Here is a 19,813-nt window from a genome sequence, read left to right on the forward strand (position 1 = left end):
TATTTGGAGAATATGGATCATATATCTATTCAGTCCTGTGTTTTTGTCGAGGAATGAAACATTTATTAACATGGCTTTCACTTCTGCAACGCATCTTGATTTTGAAACATCTTACTCCCTCCATCCCAAATTACTATTCATTTTGATTTTTCTAAATACATAGCTTTTGCTATGCACCTAGATGTATATTATGTTTAGATATGTAGCAAATGCTATGTACCTAGAAAAGCTAAAACGAATAGTAATTTGGGACGGAGGGAGCACTTAGAAAGGATTTACGCCTTTTTATTAAAGAATAATTTCTTCAAATACATATGCCATGTCAAGATATGTGGCATCCGTGCAATACATGCAATGCGCTTGACATTTCATTCTTTTATTACAATGCTTCCAATTACTTGGATGTCCATGTGCCATGGCCCATGGCTAACTAATCGGCCGTGTTTTCTTTTTTGCTCTGTTTCTTTTTGGCGTGTCCTCACAGTTTTTGCATGGGACATATATAGCACACCGGAGACGTGATTGTGTTGTGGTGGATTTGGATGGGTCATTTGCATAACACAATTCATGGTTTAGACTATGAAAAAGTTTTATTGATCATGACGTGTGTTTTCGTTAGTTTGTTGCTAGAAAAATTGTAGGTTTTGTGCTTCCTTTTCTGGAAAAGAAGGTTTTGTACTTTATTATATAGGTACATGCGATGTTTGATAGGTGGATTCTTGTGGTACATAAAGTCATAAATACATGCATGTTGGAAAAAAATTGGTGGAACAGATGGAGGGTTTGAACCATACCTTTTGCTTTTGCAGGTCATCTTAGTTTTGATTTTGAAGCATCTTGCTTAGGATGAATTTGAAACTTTTGGCTGAAGAATAATTTCACCCCAGCTTCCATGTCAAGATACATGGCATCCTTGCTTCTTCGCGTGTGTAGGGGAACTCCTGGCATAGTTTGCGTGGGACGTTGCACAACAGAGATGTGATTGTGTAGTGGATTCTGAATCTACATTGCTTAACTCAACTAAATCAGGATTGTTAACATCCAAATATGAACACCACTTAGATAATTGAGTTAGAATCACAACCATCAGCGACGTTGTGTGATGACCCAGCCATGAGAGTCGGGAACGAAGCTGGGAATGCCGTCACCATAGTTGTACTAACTCATAGGAGATCGCGTCGACCCACTAGCCTCCACCTCATTTGGCCAGAGCCAACGGCAGTAGGATGGTGGTGGCCTTCAGATGGCTTCAGTGCCGCCAGAGATCGGGTGGCAATGTTAGGGGGCGTGTGTAAGTTTTGGCGTGAGTTTGTTAGCTCAAAAACCAGCTGGACCTCCCCTTTTATTGTGGTGTTGGGCGATCTGGGGCCACAACCACAAGTTGGTTGTGCCTCCGATCAAGGCAAGAGGTGACGGTCGCAAGTCCGAGTCTTGGGTGAGCTTCCTTATCCTTCCCCCTTCCTCTTTCTCTGCCTTTTGACCACCTCCTAAATTTTTCAACATTCTCCTCTTTGGTCTAAAGGCCTATAACTTATACCATTCTTAAAGCAGAATTATGCAGGGAGACAATGTGTGACAATGGTGATTAAAATCCCACTGTAACACAGTTGTCCACAATTTATAAAACTACCTATCATAATGGGAGGTGGTTGTCTTATGACCCTCCAAGATCATAGGCTACCCGATAATCCCATGCCAGCAACATGTTCACTGAATATAATGGGAGGTAAGCCTTTTGTTAATGGATTCGCAAGCATCTTCTTAGTACTTATATGCTCTAACTAAATGGTGTGATCTTGAATTCTATCTGTCACAACAAGGTACTTAATCTCAATGTGCTTTGTAGCACCACTTAACTTGTTGTTATTCGAATAGAAAAATGCTGACTTATTATTGCAGTATAATTTTAGTGCCCTACTTATGCTGTCTACCACTCTTAATCCTAGGATGAAACTTGTAAGCAATACAGCTTTCCCTACAGCTTCATAGCATGCCACAAACTCAGCTTGCATTATCAATGCAGTTGTCAGTGTTTGTTTGGAACTTTTCCATGATATAGCCTCATTTGCAGGTGTGAAGACATAACCTGATGTGGATTTTCTTGTGTCAACACAACCCGTAAAATCAGCATCTGAATAGCTGATTATCTCTAATTTCTCAGTTATCTTATACGTAAGCATGTAATTCTTAGTGCCTTGCATGTAACGCAAAGCTTTCTTAACTCCTTTCTAGTGGCCCATTCCTGGATTAGACCGATACCTTCCAAGCATCCCACTAATAAAGACCAAGTCAGGACGTGTACACACTTGTGCATACATTATGCTTCCAACAGCTGAAGCATAAGGAATCGTTCTTATTTGATCAATTTCTAATTGATTCCCGGGACTTTGGAATGACCCAAACTTATTGCCCTTAACAATTGGAGCAGCTATGCCTGAACATTGGTGCATATTATATCTTTCAAGGAGCTTCTCTATGTAAGCTCTTTGAGAGAGTTCGAATACACCTTTGAATACACCTTTGGATCTATCTCGGTGAATCTCAATGCCTAAGACATAAGTAGCATCACCAAGGTCCTTCATGTCAAAGTTTGATGAGAGAAAACCCTTTGTCTCATGCAGCAAGTTCTTATCGCTGCTCGCTAATAGGATGTCATCCACATAAAGTACTAGGATGACTATAGAGCTCCCCTTGGTCTTAACATATATGCAGTTGTCCTTCTTATTTTCAATGAAGCTAATTCTCTTAATCACTTCATCAAACATAAGGTACCATTGCCTGGACACTTGTTTCAACCCATAAATGGATTTTCTTAGTTTGCATCCCATATGTTCTTTGCCTTCCATGACAAACCCTTCAGGTTGCGTCATGTACACATTCTCATGCAAGTCACCATAAAGGAATGAAGTCTTAACATCTATCTGATGCAGCTCAAGATCATAATGAGCTACTAAAGCCATAACGATTCTAAATGAATCTTTCTTTGAGACAAGCGAGAAGGTTTCATTATAACTGACTCCTTCTACTTGTGAGAAGCCCTTCGCCATGAGTCTTGATTTGATCCTTTTGATCTTCCTTTTAGAGTCATATTTAGTTTTGTAGACCCATTTACAGCCTACTGTCTTGGCTCCTTCAGGAATTTCTACTAAGTTCCATGCTCTATTTGCTTCCATGGACTACAACTATTCTTCCATGGCCTCGCACCACTTATGAAAGTGATCACTTCTTATGGCTTCCTTAAATGTGTTTGGGTCATCCACCTTCCCCATGTCGTGTCCCTCTTCACTTATGTACACATACTCATCGGAAAGGGTGAACTTCCTCTCACTTGTTGACCTTCTCAGAGGCTGTGCTACTATTGCCTATGGTGCTTCTACTTGAGCAGGTTCCTGCTGAACCACTTTGGGCTCATCAGTGGCCTCCCCTTGCAATCCACCAGCAGGTTCTACCACATCTTCACTTTGATGCTCACTTATCACAGGTGCATCTACATTTTCACTTAAGGTAGGTGTTACTCCCACATTTTCTACTGGAGGTTCCACCACCTGAAATGTAACTGTGGTATATGGCATAGGAGCATAATAATCCTGTCTCATGGGTAATGGCTCATAGGTCCACATCTCCTCAAGATCAATTTTCCTAGCCTCAGTGCATCCAGTTTCCTCTAAGAAGACAGCATGCCTTGTCTCTACAAACTTAGTGGTACGCTTAGGACAATAAAAGTGGTACCCCTTTGACTAGTCCGGATATCCAATAAAATAGCAGCTTTCGGTCTTAGGATCTAATTTTCCAAGTTGTGGATTAAATATCTTTGCTTCAGTTGCATAGCCCCACACATATAAATAATTCATGCTAGGCTTCCTACCAGTCCAAAGTTCATAAGGAGTCTTAAGGACTGACTTACTAGAAACATGATTATTAATATGTGCGGCAGTCTTTAAAGCTTCCATCCACAGACTCACTGGCAGCGTAGAGTTACTGAGCATACTATGCACCATGTTCATAAGGGTGCGATTTCTTCTCTCAGCAATACCATTTTGCTAAGGCTTACCAGGAGTGGAACACTGAGCTGCTATACCATTATCTTGGAGAAATCTTGCAAAGGGTCCCAGAATTTGTCCATATGTGGAGTGTTTCCCATAATACTCCCCTCCCCTGTCTGATCTTCAAATTTGATGTTTAAGTCATGCTGATTTGCTACTTCAGCTTTAAAGATTTTAAACTTATCAAGTGCTTCAGACTTTTCACGTATGGGATAGATGAATCCATAGCGGGAGAACTCATCAATGAAGGTAATGAAATAATTATAACCATCCACTGATCTTACATTAAATGGATTGTATATATTAGTATGAATTATTTCTAATAATCCTGAACTACACTTAGCTCCATCCTTTTTAATTTGTTTTACAAATTTTCCCTTAATACAGTCAACGCATTGATCTAAGTCAGAGAAATCTAAGTTTGGAAGTATCTCTTCTCTAATGAGACGCTCCATCCTCCCCTTCGAAATGTGGCCTAAGCGGACATGCCACAATTTCGATGAAGTGTCAATCTTTCTCTTTCGCTTATGGTTGACATAACTTGCTGTGGCAGAACCACCCAAGTTAATCCGGCTAAAGTGTACTCAACCTCGCCTCAAATGTGAATGGTCACTTTAATCGAATTAAAATGGTAGTCTATCGGGTTTCACCTAATAAACCACCTGTCTCAGATCGAAACAAAGCATACTCACACGAAGGTGAGTCCAGAGATTACAACAATCCAGATAAAATTATTACAGGTTCCAAATTAAGTTATTACAAGTCGATAGTTCAAAAGCATAACAGTAGTGTTCAGAGTTCAAAAGTAGCAAAAAACAACAAGAGGTCCTACGTCGATACAAAATACCATGGTGAAGCCTGCCATGATATCAATCACCATGTTCCTCGCCGACCGAGGACGGGTTCCACTAGACCGTCCAACCTGGAGGGAGTTGGGTCGGCCAAGTCAAACTGGCTACCAATTCGTCAAAATCAATATTACCTGAAAACATAGCCACGAGTAAGACTGAGTATACTAATACTCAACAAGACTTACCCATCAAGTGGTATCTACTCCACCGACTTCTAGACATGCAAGGCTTTTTGGCTGAGGGGGTTTATTTTGCCAAAAGCATCTAAAGTAGATCCTTACCTTCAAGTTTTTAGTAGCAAATTCTAGTTGATTATCCATTCTAAGTAAGCACTTATTCTAAGCAAACATGGTGATCAAGCAATTTAATTCAAGCATCAGTATTTATTATCATACTTGTTTCACTTCTTACTTAGTGCAAAAATGCAGTCAAACAGTCTCAGACTATGAGAGGCAGACCATTCGAATCCTGTTTCTTAACCTTGCAAGGTGAACCTAAACCCACGACACATGCGTACCACACTAGGGTTCACACATGTCAGCCTTTTCCATCAATCCCTAGGCACATGGTCAGGCTCCACTTCCCTTGGGTACAATGCCCCATGGTCCTGAACGACGCCATACTGTGACTACACTTGTACCCACATAATGCATCAGGGGAACCAGGTTCCAGAGAGAGCAGGGAGGTATGCCCACGTCCCGGTTCCATCAGGTACTAGGCTTCCCTATCCCATACTAGGTATGAGCTTAGTACTTTCAAACACTTGACCACAACTCTAAACACATTTTGACCTTAGCAACTTTCTTCTAGACAGATGGGGCAATCCACCAATTCAGATCATAGTACCCGGCCCCGCCTGTCAACCTTATGGTTTCAACATAAGTAAACAGACAACTCCTATAACTCTCGAGTGATAGGAAATAACTTGACTTTTACCAAGTCCCTATTTAGCATTGCAACTACTCAACCTATCACACTAGTATTCAAACATAGGTACCTAGGATCATGCAACTAGGGTTTCAAATAATGCCTATAAATTTAAAGCACAAACATAAGTAATATAAGTATTGCATAAACTTTAGAAATCAAGGTCATGCTCCGAGATGCCTTCCTGTACTAGGTTAGTCTGAAGGTCGCTTGAAGCTTGACTGGGGTCTTGCTCAACCTCGATCTGGTGCACCTCTGCAGATGGCTCCTCCTCAGCTGTCGGGAGTAGTTTGTAGGTTTCATCGGCAAGATTCGCTTCTACATGAGATGCATATGCAAAAGTTCAAGTTTCCATACATTCACATACAAGATGCATTTCATGAACTATTGTAGAAGTGTAAATTGCAATTCGACCACATTCACCTAGACAAGAACTAAACCTTGATTTGTCGTAAAGTAAAGTGCGCTGCAATTTAAAACCTGAGCTTGATTTGATGGTGATTGTATACACATATAAAGTTCTAACCGCTTAAACTTCACAAAAGAAAGGTGGGGTCATTTTAGGGTTGCTCAACATGCATTTGGAAAGTTATCCTGTTTTTGAATTTTAAACTAACTCAAATGAGCTTTTACCATTTTACCCTTCCTAATTAACATTTGCTATTAACCATTTATCTAGCTATTAAACTTCAATAACTGCTTCTAGAAGAATCTGATAAGATATGGTTCTGAAATTTTTACAGAAGCTTCACAAGTTCTAACAGAGGCTACTATAAATTTTCCAAGATTTATTGAGCATGAAAACTATTTATCACATTTTAAGTATATTAAACCACATGCATTTATTTAAGCAAGGTAAAACATGTATATTATAGAAGCTCGTATTTTTCCTAGTTAAGCAGATGTAGCAGGAACCTAGAAAAAGTTATCTTGCATTTTTATCTATTTTCCTCCATTTATAGTGCAAAATAATAAGATTAAACTTAGCATTTAAGCATTTGAACTCAAAACAATAAGTTCATCAACTAAACAAAGTAGTACAAATTTCATATCTAGAACAAGCATGCCAAGAGTGAACTAACAGAAGTGGTTTCACATTTTTGTCATTTTTCTAGGATTTATAAGGCATTTATTGGCTTTTACACAAAATAAATCCTATTGTGAAATATATAGCAATGACAAGTCCAAAAAAAATATTTTTCAGTGAAACTAGACAACTCCTGGAGTCCAACAAAATTGGTTTTGCATATTTAGCATTTTTCTACATTTTCCTACACATTTTTAAAGCTTCAGACATTTTATTCATTTAAAAACAGAAAGGGTTATATGCGTTTCGCAAGTAAGCCCCTAGACCTTTTGAAACCTACAAAGATACCCTTACACTTTGCACTAAGGACCCTAAAAAGAAAATGGGAATTGCAATGTGGTCCCTGGGCTCGGCCGGTGGCGCTCCATCGCGATTCCGGCGAGCTCCGCCGACAGGGGTGTGAGGTGAGGGCTTAGGCACGATAAGGGGCTCACCTAGGGTTTGTGGCTGTGGAAGTCGTCGGCTGTGGAGGTGTGGTGGCGGCGCTTGACAGCGAGGTCTTGGGCACGGCGAAGCAGCTTCTTCTCCGTGACGACGGCAGCGAAGGAAGCTGGGGAGCTGCTGTGGAGGCTTGAGTGAGGCACGTGTGGTGCTCGGGAGGGGGCTGGGGGCTCTGGCGAGGTCCGGGAGGGGGAGCTCGATGGTTTAGTGCTCCGGTGGCGCTTCGGTGCTGAGGGAGTGGCGGGGCAAGTCCGGCGATGAGGCTTGGCCTCTTTTTATAGCGGTTGCAGGGCAAGGGGAGGATAAGGATGCCGTGGGGAGCTTTGGTGGCGATTGGATGAGAATGAGTGTGGCCAGCAACTGGCAGGCAGGCGTGCCAGCGCGGTGGTTGGCCATGACGGTGAGCGCGCGTGGGCGAGCGGCTGCTACTGGCCGGGCAATATCTTCACGTGGAGGAGCGGATTTGCTACGCGCGCGGATTGGCTGAGGTCTCATCACCAACAGCATTGGCCAGGCAGCGATGGCCGCTGGCAGGCGGCGACGTGGCGGTGAGCCTCTGCCGGAGAGCATGGGTGCGCGCTGGTGCATTGGCCGGTGAAGATGCGGCATGGAGGAGTGGGGATATGGCGCGCGCGGGTTGGGTGAGCACCAGGCGCAACTTGTCTCGTCACCGGCGAGCATTGGCTGGCGGCGCTGCGCCAAGGGGCTGTTGTGACATGGTGCACCGCGACACACCGTGCGCGATCAACCCCCGATCGTGTGCATGTGCGTTCGCGGTGGCATGCACGGTAGCATGTTTGGAGTGATTTTGCTTCATATTTTGAATTCAAACTTCAAAAATTCCGAATTATAAAAGTTGTAGTCTAAACCATACTCTCCAACTTCTACAAAAGCCTATGGGTGAAATTCTTAACAGGTTTTGAGATAAACCGGTTGGAATTTTAGTGGAACGCCAGCTTGGCTGGTTTTGAATTTGTCCCCAAATTTTGGCTGAATTTTGATTCACAAATTGAAAGCCTTTTACTCAAAATTAGTGAAAGCTCATATAACAAAAGTTGTTTGTTTTTAAAAGTTCTACAACTTTCATATTGGCCTAAAGTTGAGTTCGTATATAAAATTTGGTTTTCAGCTTCTACCTCTATTTAGTGCTTTTTGGGACATTTTCACCACTTAATGAAGTTGAAAAGTCTTTAGAGTTTGACATTTTGAACTTTGGAGTGTTTTCTACTCTTTCCTCCTAAATTCCCTTGTTTTCACCTTTGGATTCTTGTTTTGCCCCTATTGACTTCATTATGCCCTTTTTGTGGTGTTTTCAACACTTAGAAAATTAAGGTGCATTTGAAAATTTGACAAGTGACCAAAGTGAGTTAAATGGTGATTTATTTGCTTAATGACTTTGATCACCCTTCATTTGCTTTGCTAATTACCAGGGATGTTACACTTACATTCATCACAGAAGAATTAATACTTAGAGGCAACAAGTAATGCTTATCATGTAAAGGCGCATGACCAATAATCTTATTGTCAAAACTTATTACACATTTGTTGTTCCCAAAATTGCAGGAATAACCATCACAAATTTCATGATGAAACATAAATCAAGTTTCTCTTAAGAGATGGTACATAAAGAACATTATTTAAATGAAGCCTGAAGCTACTGCTAAGTTCTAATGTGAGATCTCCAACAGCCTCAACTTCAGCTTCAACTCCATTTGTAACTTTAACGGCGCGAATCCCCTTTCTTATAATCTGCGCGCCACATAATCCCTGTGAGGAATTAGTAACATGAATGGTTGCACCAGAATCAATCCACCATGTACTTAATGGAAAATGAACATAAAGGGACTCATCAACTATAGAAATAAAGTCATCATTACCGTTTTTGATGCACTATTCCTTAAACTGAGCACAGTGCTTCTTAATGTGTCCATAATCCTTGCAGTGATGGCATTTATGACCCTTAGACGAGGATGGCCCATCATTGTTTGGAGGAGGTTGATAAGGCTTCTTATTTTTCTTAATTTTCTTAAAAGGAATGATCTGCTTATTTTTGCCCTCATTCACCTCGTGCCTAATGATATTGTCAAAATCTTCCTTCTCAGATCTTAGTCTCTCTTCCTCCTGACTGCACTTCATGATTAGTGTGGGAATATCCCACTTCGCGTCGCTGCCATTATAGTTGATATTGAAGGGATCAAACACTGAGGGCAATGAAAGCATGATGCGGTGAAGCAGTGTCTCATCATTTAGGGGCCACTTCAAGTCGTTGAGCTTATCCCTTAGGTCAACGAGACTCATGATGTGCTCCCTGGCACTGCCTTGCCCATCATACTTAGTGTTCATTAACTTAGACAGGAGGGTGCTAGCATTAGCCTTAGTGGAGCCTTTGAAATACTCCTCAACCTTTTCCATAAATTATTTGGCACTTTTGGGATTTTTCTCAATAGTTCCCCTGATTGCCGGGTTTATGGTGTGCTCCATTATCATGATGGTCACTCTATCTGATCGCTCCCATCGCTCCTTTTCTTTCTCATAAGCAGCAGTGCGCTCAGGAAGGGTACTATCATTATCCCCTTGAGCAGTAGGAGTAACATGAAGATCCTCCCTCATGGAGTGGTCCCGATCCATAATGCATAGGACCAAGCCAATTTGATTCTTCCAGGTGGTGAAGTTGTCTCCTCCAAGCTTCTCTATGCCATTGACATAGCTTATGACGTTAGATGGAGTCAAGTCTGAATAAAAGAATTTTAATCAGTAATGATGACAAAAAAAATGAATTTAATCTGCGTTGGCTCGATTAAAAATATAGATAAATAACTTTGCATCACTGTTGGGCAGAAGCAAAATAACTTAAAACTTAAGTAAAATATTTATGGACAACCAATTAATAACAACACTGGTCAGAAATTAATTATGTGCCCAAATGAACATGAAATAATTCTGAATAAATTATACGTTGGTTCTATTTACTCAAAATATCATCAATTAGAGTTATTTGTGTAATTATGCAACTTAAATATTACTTAGCATAATGAAACAACTCATGAAACTTAAATAATTGAGGCAAAACAGTGAGTGGGCTAAAAAAACTTAAAATCAGCCTAAAACTTTAAATTCAGCCCGTAGTCGGCCCGTCTTCGTCGTGGCCTAAAAACTCAGGTGACTCAACTCGGCTCGGCCCAAGTGGTCTGACAGTGGTCCGTGCGAGCGGCCCAAGTCAACCTCTAGAGAAGTCCTCATGTGCACCTCAAACAACAACGGCCCATGCAAGCTGGCGGCCCAGCGTGCAAGAAACTGCGACCCAGCAGACGCAAGGCAGCCCAGCTGATGGTGGCAAGGCATGGCCTAACTTACAGCCTGCTAGCGGCCTGTGCAAACCCAGCTCGCACGCGGCCAGCTCTCCCCATGCACGCCTGGGCCTAGAGCCCAGTAGCCATGGGTTGGGCCGCCATTTTGGCCCAGTGGCGGGCGCTGCGGCCACCCGCCTCAATCGCCGCCGTCCATCAGATCCAATAGTCCAGCGCATGGATTGGAGGAAGAAAAACGGTGCACCGAGGCTCCCTTGGAAACCCTAGGCATTGCTCCCCGTTCCCGCAGCCGCTCCCCTTCTGTCACCTCCGCACCGCCGCTCTTCGCTAGTGGCCACCCGCTCGCTGCCCTTGCCAAGCTCCACTACGAGCCCTCTCGCCGGTGCCATCGTGCCACCGAGTCGCACGCGGCTCTGTCGAGGGGCTCCGCTGCGGGCATGATGGTGGGCGAGTGCATCTCAAGGCACGATGGTGGATCTGGCGGTTTCGGCGCCGCCAACTGCCCACCACTAGCCAAAGCGCGCCACCGCGGGCCCTCTCGCCGGCACCGCGTGCGACCGAGTCACGCGCGGCTCTGTCGAGGGGCTCCGCTGGGGTGCACTCATGGCGGGCGAATGCACTACGGCGGTGGTGGCGGTGGCACACCACCGGATCTCCACCAGCAAGGCGACATGGCTCATGACGCCGCGCTGGATCTTCGTGTGGCTAGAGCTAATGCCGCGCATCTCGACCCATGCCGCGCCTAGCCTGCGCGGGACAAACTCAAGTCCCGTGCTCAAGGCACAGGCAGGCGCGGCTCGTCGGAGAAAAGCGCTAGCATCCACCCACGGCAGCAACCTTATGCCACGCGTGACGGCCGGGCGAACCAGAGGTAAGTCTTCTCATCCTCGAGTTATGGTTAGGGTTAGGGTTTCTGATGGGGATTTTTCTTAATCATTTGTGATTTTCCCAATTCCTCTCCTTCTAATTGCTTATGTGTGTCTTAATTTTAAGATTGAATACTTAATTTCGCGAGTTGTAGCTTAATCAGTGGGGAATCGGGGTAAAACAGAGACGAACCCTAACCCTAATCACTTAATTAACATGAATTAGGACTCAATTAGGGTCTAATCTGCTAACTTAGGCACACAATTAGGCTAACTGAGATCTAATTCAACAATAATCTTGACTTAACAGATCAAGTTAATGAACTAAAACTTGAACATTGACTTGTAACCGAAGAATATTAAGCCTAGTAGCATAGCAATTCGCACTAGAAAACTACTGTGTAGATCAAAAGGCATAGAAAAAACAGTACAATTCAGCTCAATTGCACACTAAGAATCAATCTACACAACCTTAGGGTCCATATCTAGATGCAGTTAGCTTAACTGATACCAAATGTAGGAATCTACATTGCTTAACTCAACTAAAACAAGATTGGTAATATCCAAACATGAATACCACTTAGATAATTGAGTTAGAATCACAACCAGCAGCGACGTTGTGTGATGACCCAGCCATGAGAGTCGGGGACGAAGTTGGGGATACCGTCACCGTAGTTGTACTAGCTCATAGGAGATCGTGTCGACCCTCTGGCCTCCACCTCGTTTGGCCAGAGACGATGGCAGTAGGACAGCGATGGCCTTTAGATGGCTCCAGCGCCGCTAGAGATCAGGTGGCAATGTTAGGGGGTGTGCATGGGTTTTGATGTGAGTTTGTTAGCTCAAAAACTAGCCGAGCCTCCCCTTTTATTGTGGCATTGGGCGATCTGGGGCCACAACCACGAGTTGGTTGTGCCTCCGATCAAGGCGCGAGGTGACGGGCGCGAGTCCGAGTCTTGGGCGAGCTTCCTTATCCTCCCCTTCCTCTTTACCTTTTGACCACCTCCTGAATTTTCCAACAAATTCATCATCTATAGGGCGTCTCCTATGTATAGGATTACCCCTGGTTCCATAGATAGGGACCATCATGATTTAATGTCACATGTTCTATTTGCTTCAATGTTTAGAAGCGGGGTTATATCTATAAATAGGACCCACACCTTCTTCTCCTCTCTATGTTCCCATCACTCTCTCATTCATTTTTTTATTACTTAGGAGTAGGTCCTATAGATGGAACTGGGTCCTTTGTAGATCCAACCACACAATATATAAGATCCGGTTCTATGAGTGTATTTATGGTATAGAAACGACTTAGGACCTCCCATTGGAGAAGCCCTAAGAGCAGCTCCAGCGTTGGTATTTTGGAGGTGCTCCGAGGAGAGAGAAAAAGATTCCTAGGGCGCTTCACGCTGGAGAGGAGGATGCTAGGAGGGTGCTCCAAAGCACCAGGTGCTAGGCTTTGCATCAGGTGCTACAAATTAGTGGGTGGTGGGGTATGAATTATTGGAGGCAATCATAGAGATGATGATATTCCATTGTATCCATGATTTAATATTATGTTCCTTGAATATCCATTAAAGTCTACTTGAATTGATTTTGCAATTATGTGAATTGTATGTGAAACTCTTTACTTGTATGGTTATTCTAAAATTATCCCTAGTCGGATGTCATGTGAGGACACACATGAATATTAGACTAGTACATGTATTAATTGATGACCATGTTTCACAAGTCATGGACATGAAGATGTAAAACTAATAATGTGGGCACGTGTAGAGACATGTGCTAGGACTAACCCAACACGAGATATAGTTACATAGTTCTCTTTACACATCGTGTACACTTTGTCCTTGGATCTAAGATTGTTGCATGCACTCAAGATGTGAATCGACTTACTTAGGAGCTGTCAAACGCTACTCTGTAACTAGGTATTTATAAAGGTAGCTTTTGGGTTTGTCAGAAAGCATGTTGTGAGGCATGATTAGTCAAGATGGAATTTGCCTCTCTCTACTTGAGAGAGATATCTCTGGGCCTCTCGAGTGATCGGATCCAGAAATACATGGCCAGGCTATATAAGGTTAAGAGTTAACCTAGGAAGGGATTTCGAATCACAGGAACCAAATATCGTGAGGCAAAGAGAATAGCATGTACGTGATGTTGTGATAGTTTTTTTATATGATCTTCGTGTGCGTATAGGAGTTGGCATGTCTTATTAGAGGCCGCTACCAACTATTGGTCGAGTAGGAGTACTCGTGTCATGTCTATACGTATATGAACCTATTGGGTCACACACTTAAGGGGTTGGAAGCCCAATAAGGATATGATCCGAATTGGACCAGGTTTAGGAGTATTAATGGGCCTCGGACCTAGAGGCCTGTTAGGGACCTCTGTATATTAAGGGGTGGGGACGGCTTAGGGTTTTAATCCTTTTGGCAAAATAGTAGCCGCACCTCCCATGCCCTCACCGAGTTGCACTCGCAGATCTAGTAGTCCGGTTTGCGACGCTTTCTCCCCGCACGTGTGGATACCTTGAAGGTGTTGCATCTGCAGCACTTGGACGAGCTGCTGCACCACGTGGACGAGCCGCTACACGTGGATGAGGAGCTGCTTGACGTGGACGTATTCGACTACACTGCGCCGACGTGTGATCAACTACACTGCCCCGACGCGCTTCATCAAGTTCTGTATCTGCACGTCTAGTCGTAATCCCGTGATCTATAATAGCAGTATTCCTAATTTTACGCGGTAGAAAATTTTATTTTGCGCTAACGTAGCCTACCTCGTAATCCTTCATGAATATCAGTGAGTGGAATTCATGAATGTCAGTGAGTGGAAGGGGAGAGATGGAAGTTATTTGATGAATTTTTTATTCTCTGCGGGACTCATATTTTAGACAATATTGTGTGGTTATACACCGGAGAGAAATGAGAAGTTTGGCAACTGCATCACGTATCGTATTCCTAGCACCACCCTCACAGTTATACGCTGCGGCTGCTCTAACATTTCGATGCTCTTTGGGACCAGCCACACGTGTGATGAGCCTTTATTCTCAGCACACACCATGCTGTGAGTAAACAATATACTAAACAACGAAACTGTCGCAATCGGTCAGCATGCAAATTCTAGATGACGCCGAAACAACGATCAATATATATAACCAATATTTGGACTAGAAAATCGTATAATGAAGAGAAAATTGAAGAAATCTAAGAAAAAGATACGCCGTTGTTTCCATGCAGGTTCATCCTATGCCCACGCCACGAGCCCACGGCTATAGGGTAGAGCCAGTAACGCGCGGCATCGACATCATAAGCAACGTACGATACGGACTTCTGGGTCCAACCGGAATTAGTCCACCAGCGCGGGTGCGCCGTTCCGTTCCTTTGCGTGGATACAAAGGAAAACTCTCTGCCCACACGCACGTAGATCTTGGATTGGATCGTGGCCTCCGGCCGACGACCCTGCTTCTGGCATGTTTAGCGATGAAAACGGACGGGAACGGATAGGAAAACTTTTAACTATATCCCGTTCTATATTTTTTCTATATTTTTTCATCGGGAATGGAAACGGGAGCGGAATAGCTTACGAAAACGGACAAATATGGATAGAAATACAATGGAAATGGGCATGAACCGGGACCATACGTCGGGATGACATGTTCAAAAGTCTAAAGTTTAGGCACAGGCAGACCGCAGCTCAGCAGCCACAATCAGGCCGCAACTCAGCAGCACAGACCAACGTCAGCCACAGCCACAGGCAGGCCGCAGGCAGCCGGCACAAAAGAATAGGCAGCAGCTGTAGTCGCACAAAAGAATGTTAGGGGCCGGGCGGCGGCAGTTGGCAGAGGTGCAGTCGCGCAGCGGTGCAGAGGCAGAGCACAGTGCGGTAAGGGGTAGGCCGCAGGCTGGCACGCGGCGACAGGGGGCCAGGGGCCGGCGACGGCGGTGCAGGCGTGCGATGGCAGGGGCAGACCGGCGACACCCGGCAGGGGGCCAGGGCAGGCGGCGGCGGGATGGATGGGTAACGGGTGAGGGCGAACGACCGAACAGGGACGATGCCAGACACCAGGGATTACGGTTGTTTATTGGGCCTGTTGGGCTGGATTGATCGATTAGGGTTTGGGGTTGAGGTAATGAACTTATCCCGTTAAATTAGAAACAGGATGAATACGGGACCATCCCAGATTAAAATGGGATCCTGCAAATACGGACGGGATACCCCTTCAACCGTATCCCGTCCTGTTCCCGGGTACCCCCATCCCGTTTCCCGTTCCTGTCCCGGTCAACCGGACCTTACCGTACCATTTTCGTATACCTCTCGGACAAATATGGGAAAACGGACGGACGGTAACAAGGATTTTGTCCGTCCGTTTTCATCACTAGCACTGACGTGCATAAGTATGCTTGTACTTAACAAAACAATGCTTTTATGCTCGGCTAAAATAAGAACGGAAATCTGCCATTCAGATCAATTTCAGTTTACCTAGTAAACTGTTGAGCTCAACAAACAGGAGAACTACATCAGCAGTACTCTTCAGATCAAGCAACATATCATATTCAATTCATCCACAACATTGAGCATGCATATATTTTTGGAGTTTTTTCATGGAAAAAGAAGCTTTCCTAGAAAAATCATACTGCCAGCACCATATAGAATATGCTATCCTCTGCTCAAATAAATCAATGAACAACAGCGCATCACCAATAGTCACCACAAGAGCATATCCCTTCCTCAAAATGATGAAAACGATTGATATCTCTAACGATGATTTCCCGTTGAACAATTTTAGATATCACTTTGAATACGGTATGGCAGTCCAAGCAGGAACGTAAATTTTTCATTACCCGTATTGGGTGGCCAGGAGGTGTCATAGCAAGTCCATATGCTAAAGCCAGCCTCTCGCTATGCTCCCATAGCATGCGAGCTTTTTCTTCCTCGTCTACATCATGCAAAACTACGTCAATGTCTGGAACATAACCTTCCCTAATGGCCTTCAGGTTTAGCCATTCCAGCATTGCATTGATTACTCGTATATCTGGATGGTCTACTGATCCCACTGAAAAGGCATGAACTTTCCCCTTGATCTCAACCCAACTAAGGCCAGCCTCTTTTTTTACACCTATATTCCTCATTGATTTCCTTAAAAGAGCAACTTGATCCAAAATTCCAGCTGCAGCATACATATTTGACAGTAAGACATAGGTTGTCTCATCTTGTGGTTCAATCTCAAGCACCTTCTCTGCAGAAAATCTTCCCAGAGCTACATTCTTATGGACTAAACATGAGCTAAGCAAGGCTCGCCAAACCATAGCAGATGGTGCTGAAGGAATATCCTCAATAAACTTTAGAGCTTCATTTAGATGCCCAGCACGTCCCAAAAGCCTAACAATGCAAGTGTAATGATCCATAGACGGTTTGATTCCATGATCCATTCTCATAGAGTTAAACAGAGAGAGTCCTTGGTTGACTAAGCCTGTGCTACCACAGACAGACAGGAGAGCAACAAAGGTGACATCATTTGCTTTTATACTGGCTTTATTCATCCTGTTGAAAAGTTCCAAAGCATCCCTGCCTCGTCCATGGAGAGCATATCCTGAGATTATGGCATTCCATGAAATCACATCACATTGTTTGATAGCCTCAAATACCTTTTGAGCATCCTTAATGCATCCGCACTTGGCATATGTATCGACCAGTGAATTGCAAACCACAGTGTCACTATTGAATGTGGATTTCTCAATCAAGCTGTGAATTTGGACAGCATGTTTGATGGATGCTGTACTCGCACAAGCCCGGAGCACACTGGAGTATGTAACTTGAGTCGAAAGCATCTGCGCAGCACGCATCTCTCGGAAAACACTCAAAGCATCTTCCCCAAAACCAGACTGGCAGTAGCCAACAATAACTGTGTTCCAGCTCACTTCGTTGGCATCCCGTAATGATGAGAAAACCTCAAGTGAATTTTCCATGTTTCTGCACTTGGCATACAAATCCATTAGTACATTTCCAACAAATAGTTCAGACTCATAGCCTAACTTTATAACAAGGTTATGAATTTGCTCACCCAGATCAAAAAGGGCAATATTAGCACAAGCTTGCAGAACACTGGACAAACTAAATTCATTAGGCACTACAGAAGACCGCATCATTCTGAGGAACATCTCAAATGCGTGCTCATTCTGATAGCTCTGAGCATACCGGGAGATCATAAAGCTCCAGGGTATGACATCGTCATGGGGGATCATCTCAAAAATAGTGCGGGCATCCTCAATGTCTCCACATTTGGCATACATGTCAAGCAAAGCGCCACCAACATGAGGCTCAGTATCACAAAGGGTTTTGACTGAGCAACCATGGATGCCCTTGCCTAGCACAGTAGATGACAGGCAAACTGCAGCCTTGAGCACACTGGTAAGCGCAAAAGGATTAGGCTTGGAACCTGCCATCCTCATCTTAGAGAAAACACTAATCGCATCCTCAGGACTCTCATTCTCAGAATAGCAAGAAACCATCGCTGTCCAAGTGACAACATCCTTCCCGATGATCCCATCGAAGATGAGCCTCGCATCACGGACAGCCCCACAAAGTGAATAGGCATCAATAAGTGCTGATCCCACAAAGGCATTCCGTTCATGGCCTAACTTGCATGCGCAGGCGTGCACACTGCAGGCAAGCCCTGGAGCATCCATGGCAACCAGCAGCTTCAGGACCGTGGTGAGCACAAACTGGTTCACCTCGTGACCCTCCCTTCGCAGCCTCAGAAACAGCTTTGCGGCCTCCCCGAACTCCCCACGCAACGCGTGTCCCTGCACGAGCGTGACGAAGGACACCATGTTCCGCTCTGGCATTCCGTCGAACACCCTGCGCGCGGCGGCCAGGGGCCCGAGCTTCGCGTAGAGGTTGAGAAGGACGTTAGCGCAGAAGGTGTCCAGACGCGCCACCCCGCCTCGCTGCACGACGCGCGCGTGCAGGGCGCGGCCGGCGCGGGCGTCGCCACGCGCGATGCAGCGCTGCAGGAACCTTGCGCTCGCATAGGAGTCGAGCTTGGGGAGCGCGAGCGAGGTGAGCTCGTCGTCCAGCCACTGCAGCGCCGCGTTGGTGGCTAGGTCGCGGCGGGGCCGGCCATTGGGTTGGTAGAAGATAGGGTGGAGGAGGCGGATGCGGTGGCGGCTCATCCGGCGGCGAGGAGGGGGGCAACGACAGCGCGCTAACTTGATTCTCGTCTGCTAAACCGGGCGCTCCCGGCTCCATGAGACAATGACAGACAACGAGCGCTGGTGTTTTTACAGTCAATCTGACCCGTCGCGGCTCTCAAACGGCCCAGATTGCTTTTGTGAAATTGCATTTATTTCTTCAAAAATGGGTTGGTTTATAATGTAAGCTGCATATAACATCCTAATTTACAAGAAAACTAACGACATATTCTTTTGAACTTTCGGGCATTGTTTATTTCTTGATTGGACCATAATTGACCGTCATTATTTTTTTCAACGCTATCTGATATGGCTAGTTTATTGGGCAAGGAGTACAATAGCAGATCAACAGGTGCCTACTCGCCCTCCCTAGGAGGCTTTGAGTTAAGATCTGTTTTGCTGCTTGGTCCTTTCCTATGGTGCCTAGGCCCCTGTATATTGGGCCAGCCAACACACCTTATTTGACAAGGACTCTATCTCTAATCCAAATCTGTTACGAGCCAACAAACCTAATCAGACTAGGATTCTATCCCTTATCAGACTAGGACTTTATCTCAATCCTAATCTGTTACAATTCTTAACCAACCAGGACTCTAAACCTTTTCTAACTAATCTGTTGAGTCCTGATTGGCTGCTCCTTTGTTCCTTCGATGAAACTTCTTGCCAAAGAAGTTGTCCACAACACTGCCCCCCCCCCTGATAGAAAAGCTCGTCCTCGAGCTTGAAATCAGGGTAGGTTTCCTTGAACTTGTCCAACGGCTCCCATGTCGCATCAGCAGTACCGCGGCCCGCCCATTGCACCAAAAAGATCCCATGAAGTGGCTGTAGGCTTAGCACGCACCACCTTATCCGGAGTAGGAACAGCCCGGCCATGAACAACCGGTGGCAGAGTAACAATCTGATCAGGAAGAAGTCCCTGATGTTTCTTCAGGTAGGCAACATGGAAAATATCATGGATCCGAGCCTTCAGCGGCAAGCGAAGATGATAGGCCACCTTCCCAATGCGTTCAACCACCTGAAATGGACCATAGAAGCGAGAAGCAAGCTTTGCATTGGTCTTGTCAGTAATACCTGCTGCTGATCGGTGTGCAGGCACAACC

At 44.7% G+C, this 19,813-nt stretch overlaps 1 protein-coding gene across 2 annotated transcripts; it reads right to left on the reverse strand.

The window, feature by feature from the left end:
- Positions 1-15,957: 15,957 nt before the first annotated feature.
- LOC101770191 (putative pentatricopeptide repeat-containing protein At5g13230, mitochondrial) lies at positions 15,958-18,758 on the reverse strand. Of its 2 annotated transcripts, XM_012845852.2 has the most exons (2): positions 17,585-18,758; positions 17,357-17,493 (listed from the first exon to the last, which is right to left on the reverse strand). In XM_012845852.2, exons 1-2 carry the CDS (start codon positions 18,693-18,695, stop codon positions 17,438-17,440), a joined length of 1,167 nt encoding a protein of 388 aa, XP_012701306.1. In that variant the 5' UTR covers positions 18,696-18,758; the 3' UTR covers positions 17,357-17,437. The 2 variants fall into 2 exon arrangements, with proteins under 2 accessions (XP_004971848.1, XP_012701306.1); XM_004971791.3 differs by having other exon boundaries at positions 15,958-18,758.
- Positions 18,759-19,813: the final 1,055 nt, after the last annotated feature.

This window comes from Setaria italica, chromosome V (assembly GCF_000263155.2).
Source record: "Setaria italica strain Yugu1 chromosome V, Setaria_italica_v2.0, whole genome shotgun sequence".
NCBI classification, from domain to species: domain Eukaryota; kingdom Viridiplantae; phylum Streptophyta; class Magnoliopsida; order Poales; family Poaceae; genus Setaria; species Setaria italica.

Coding starts and splice junctions, on each gene's coding strand:
- LOC101770191 (XM_004971791.3), bottom strand. CDS start 18,695: ATGAGCCGCCACCGCATCCGCCTCCTCCACCCTATCTTCTACCAACCC.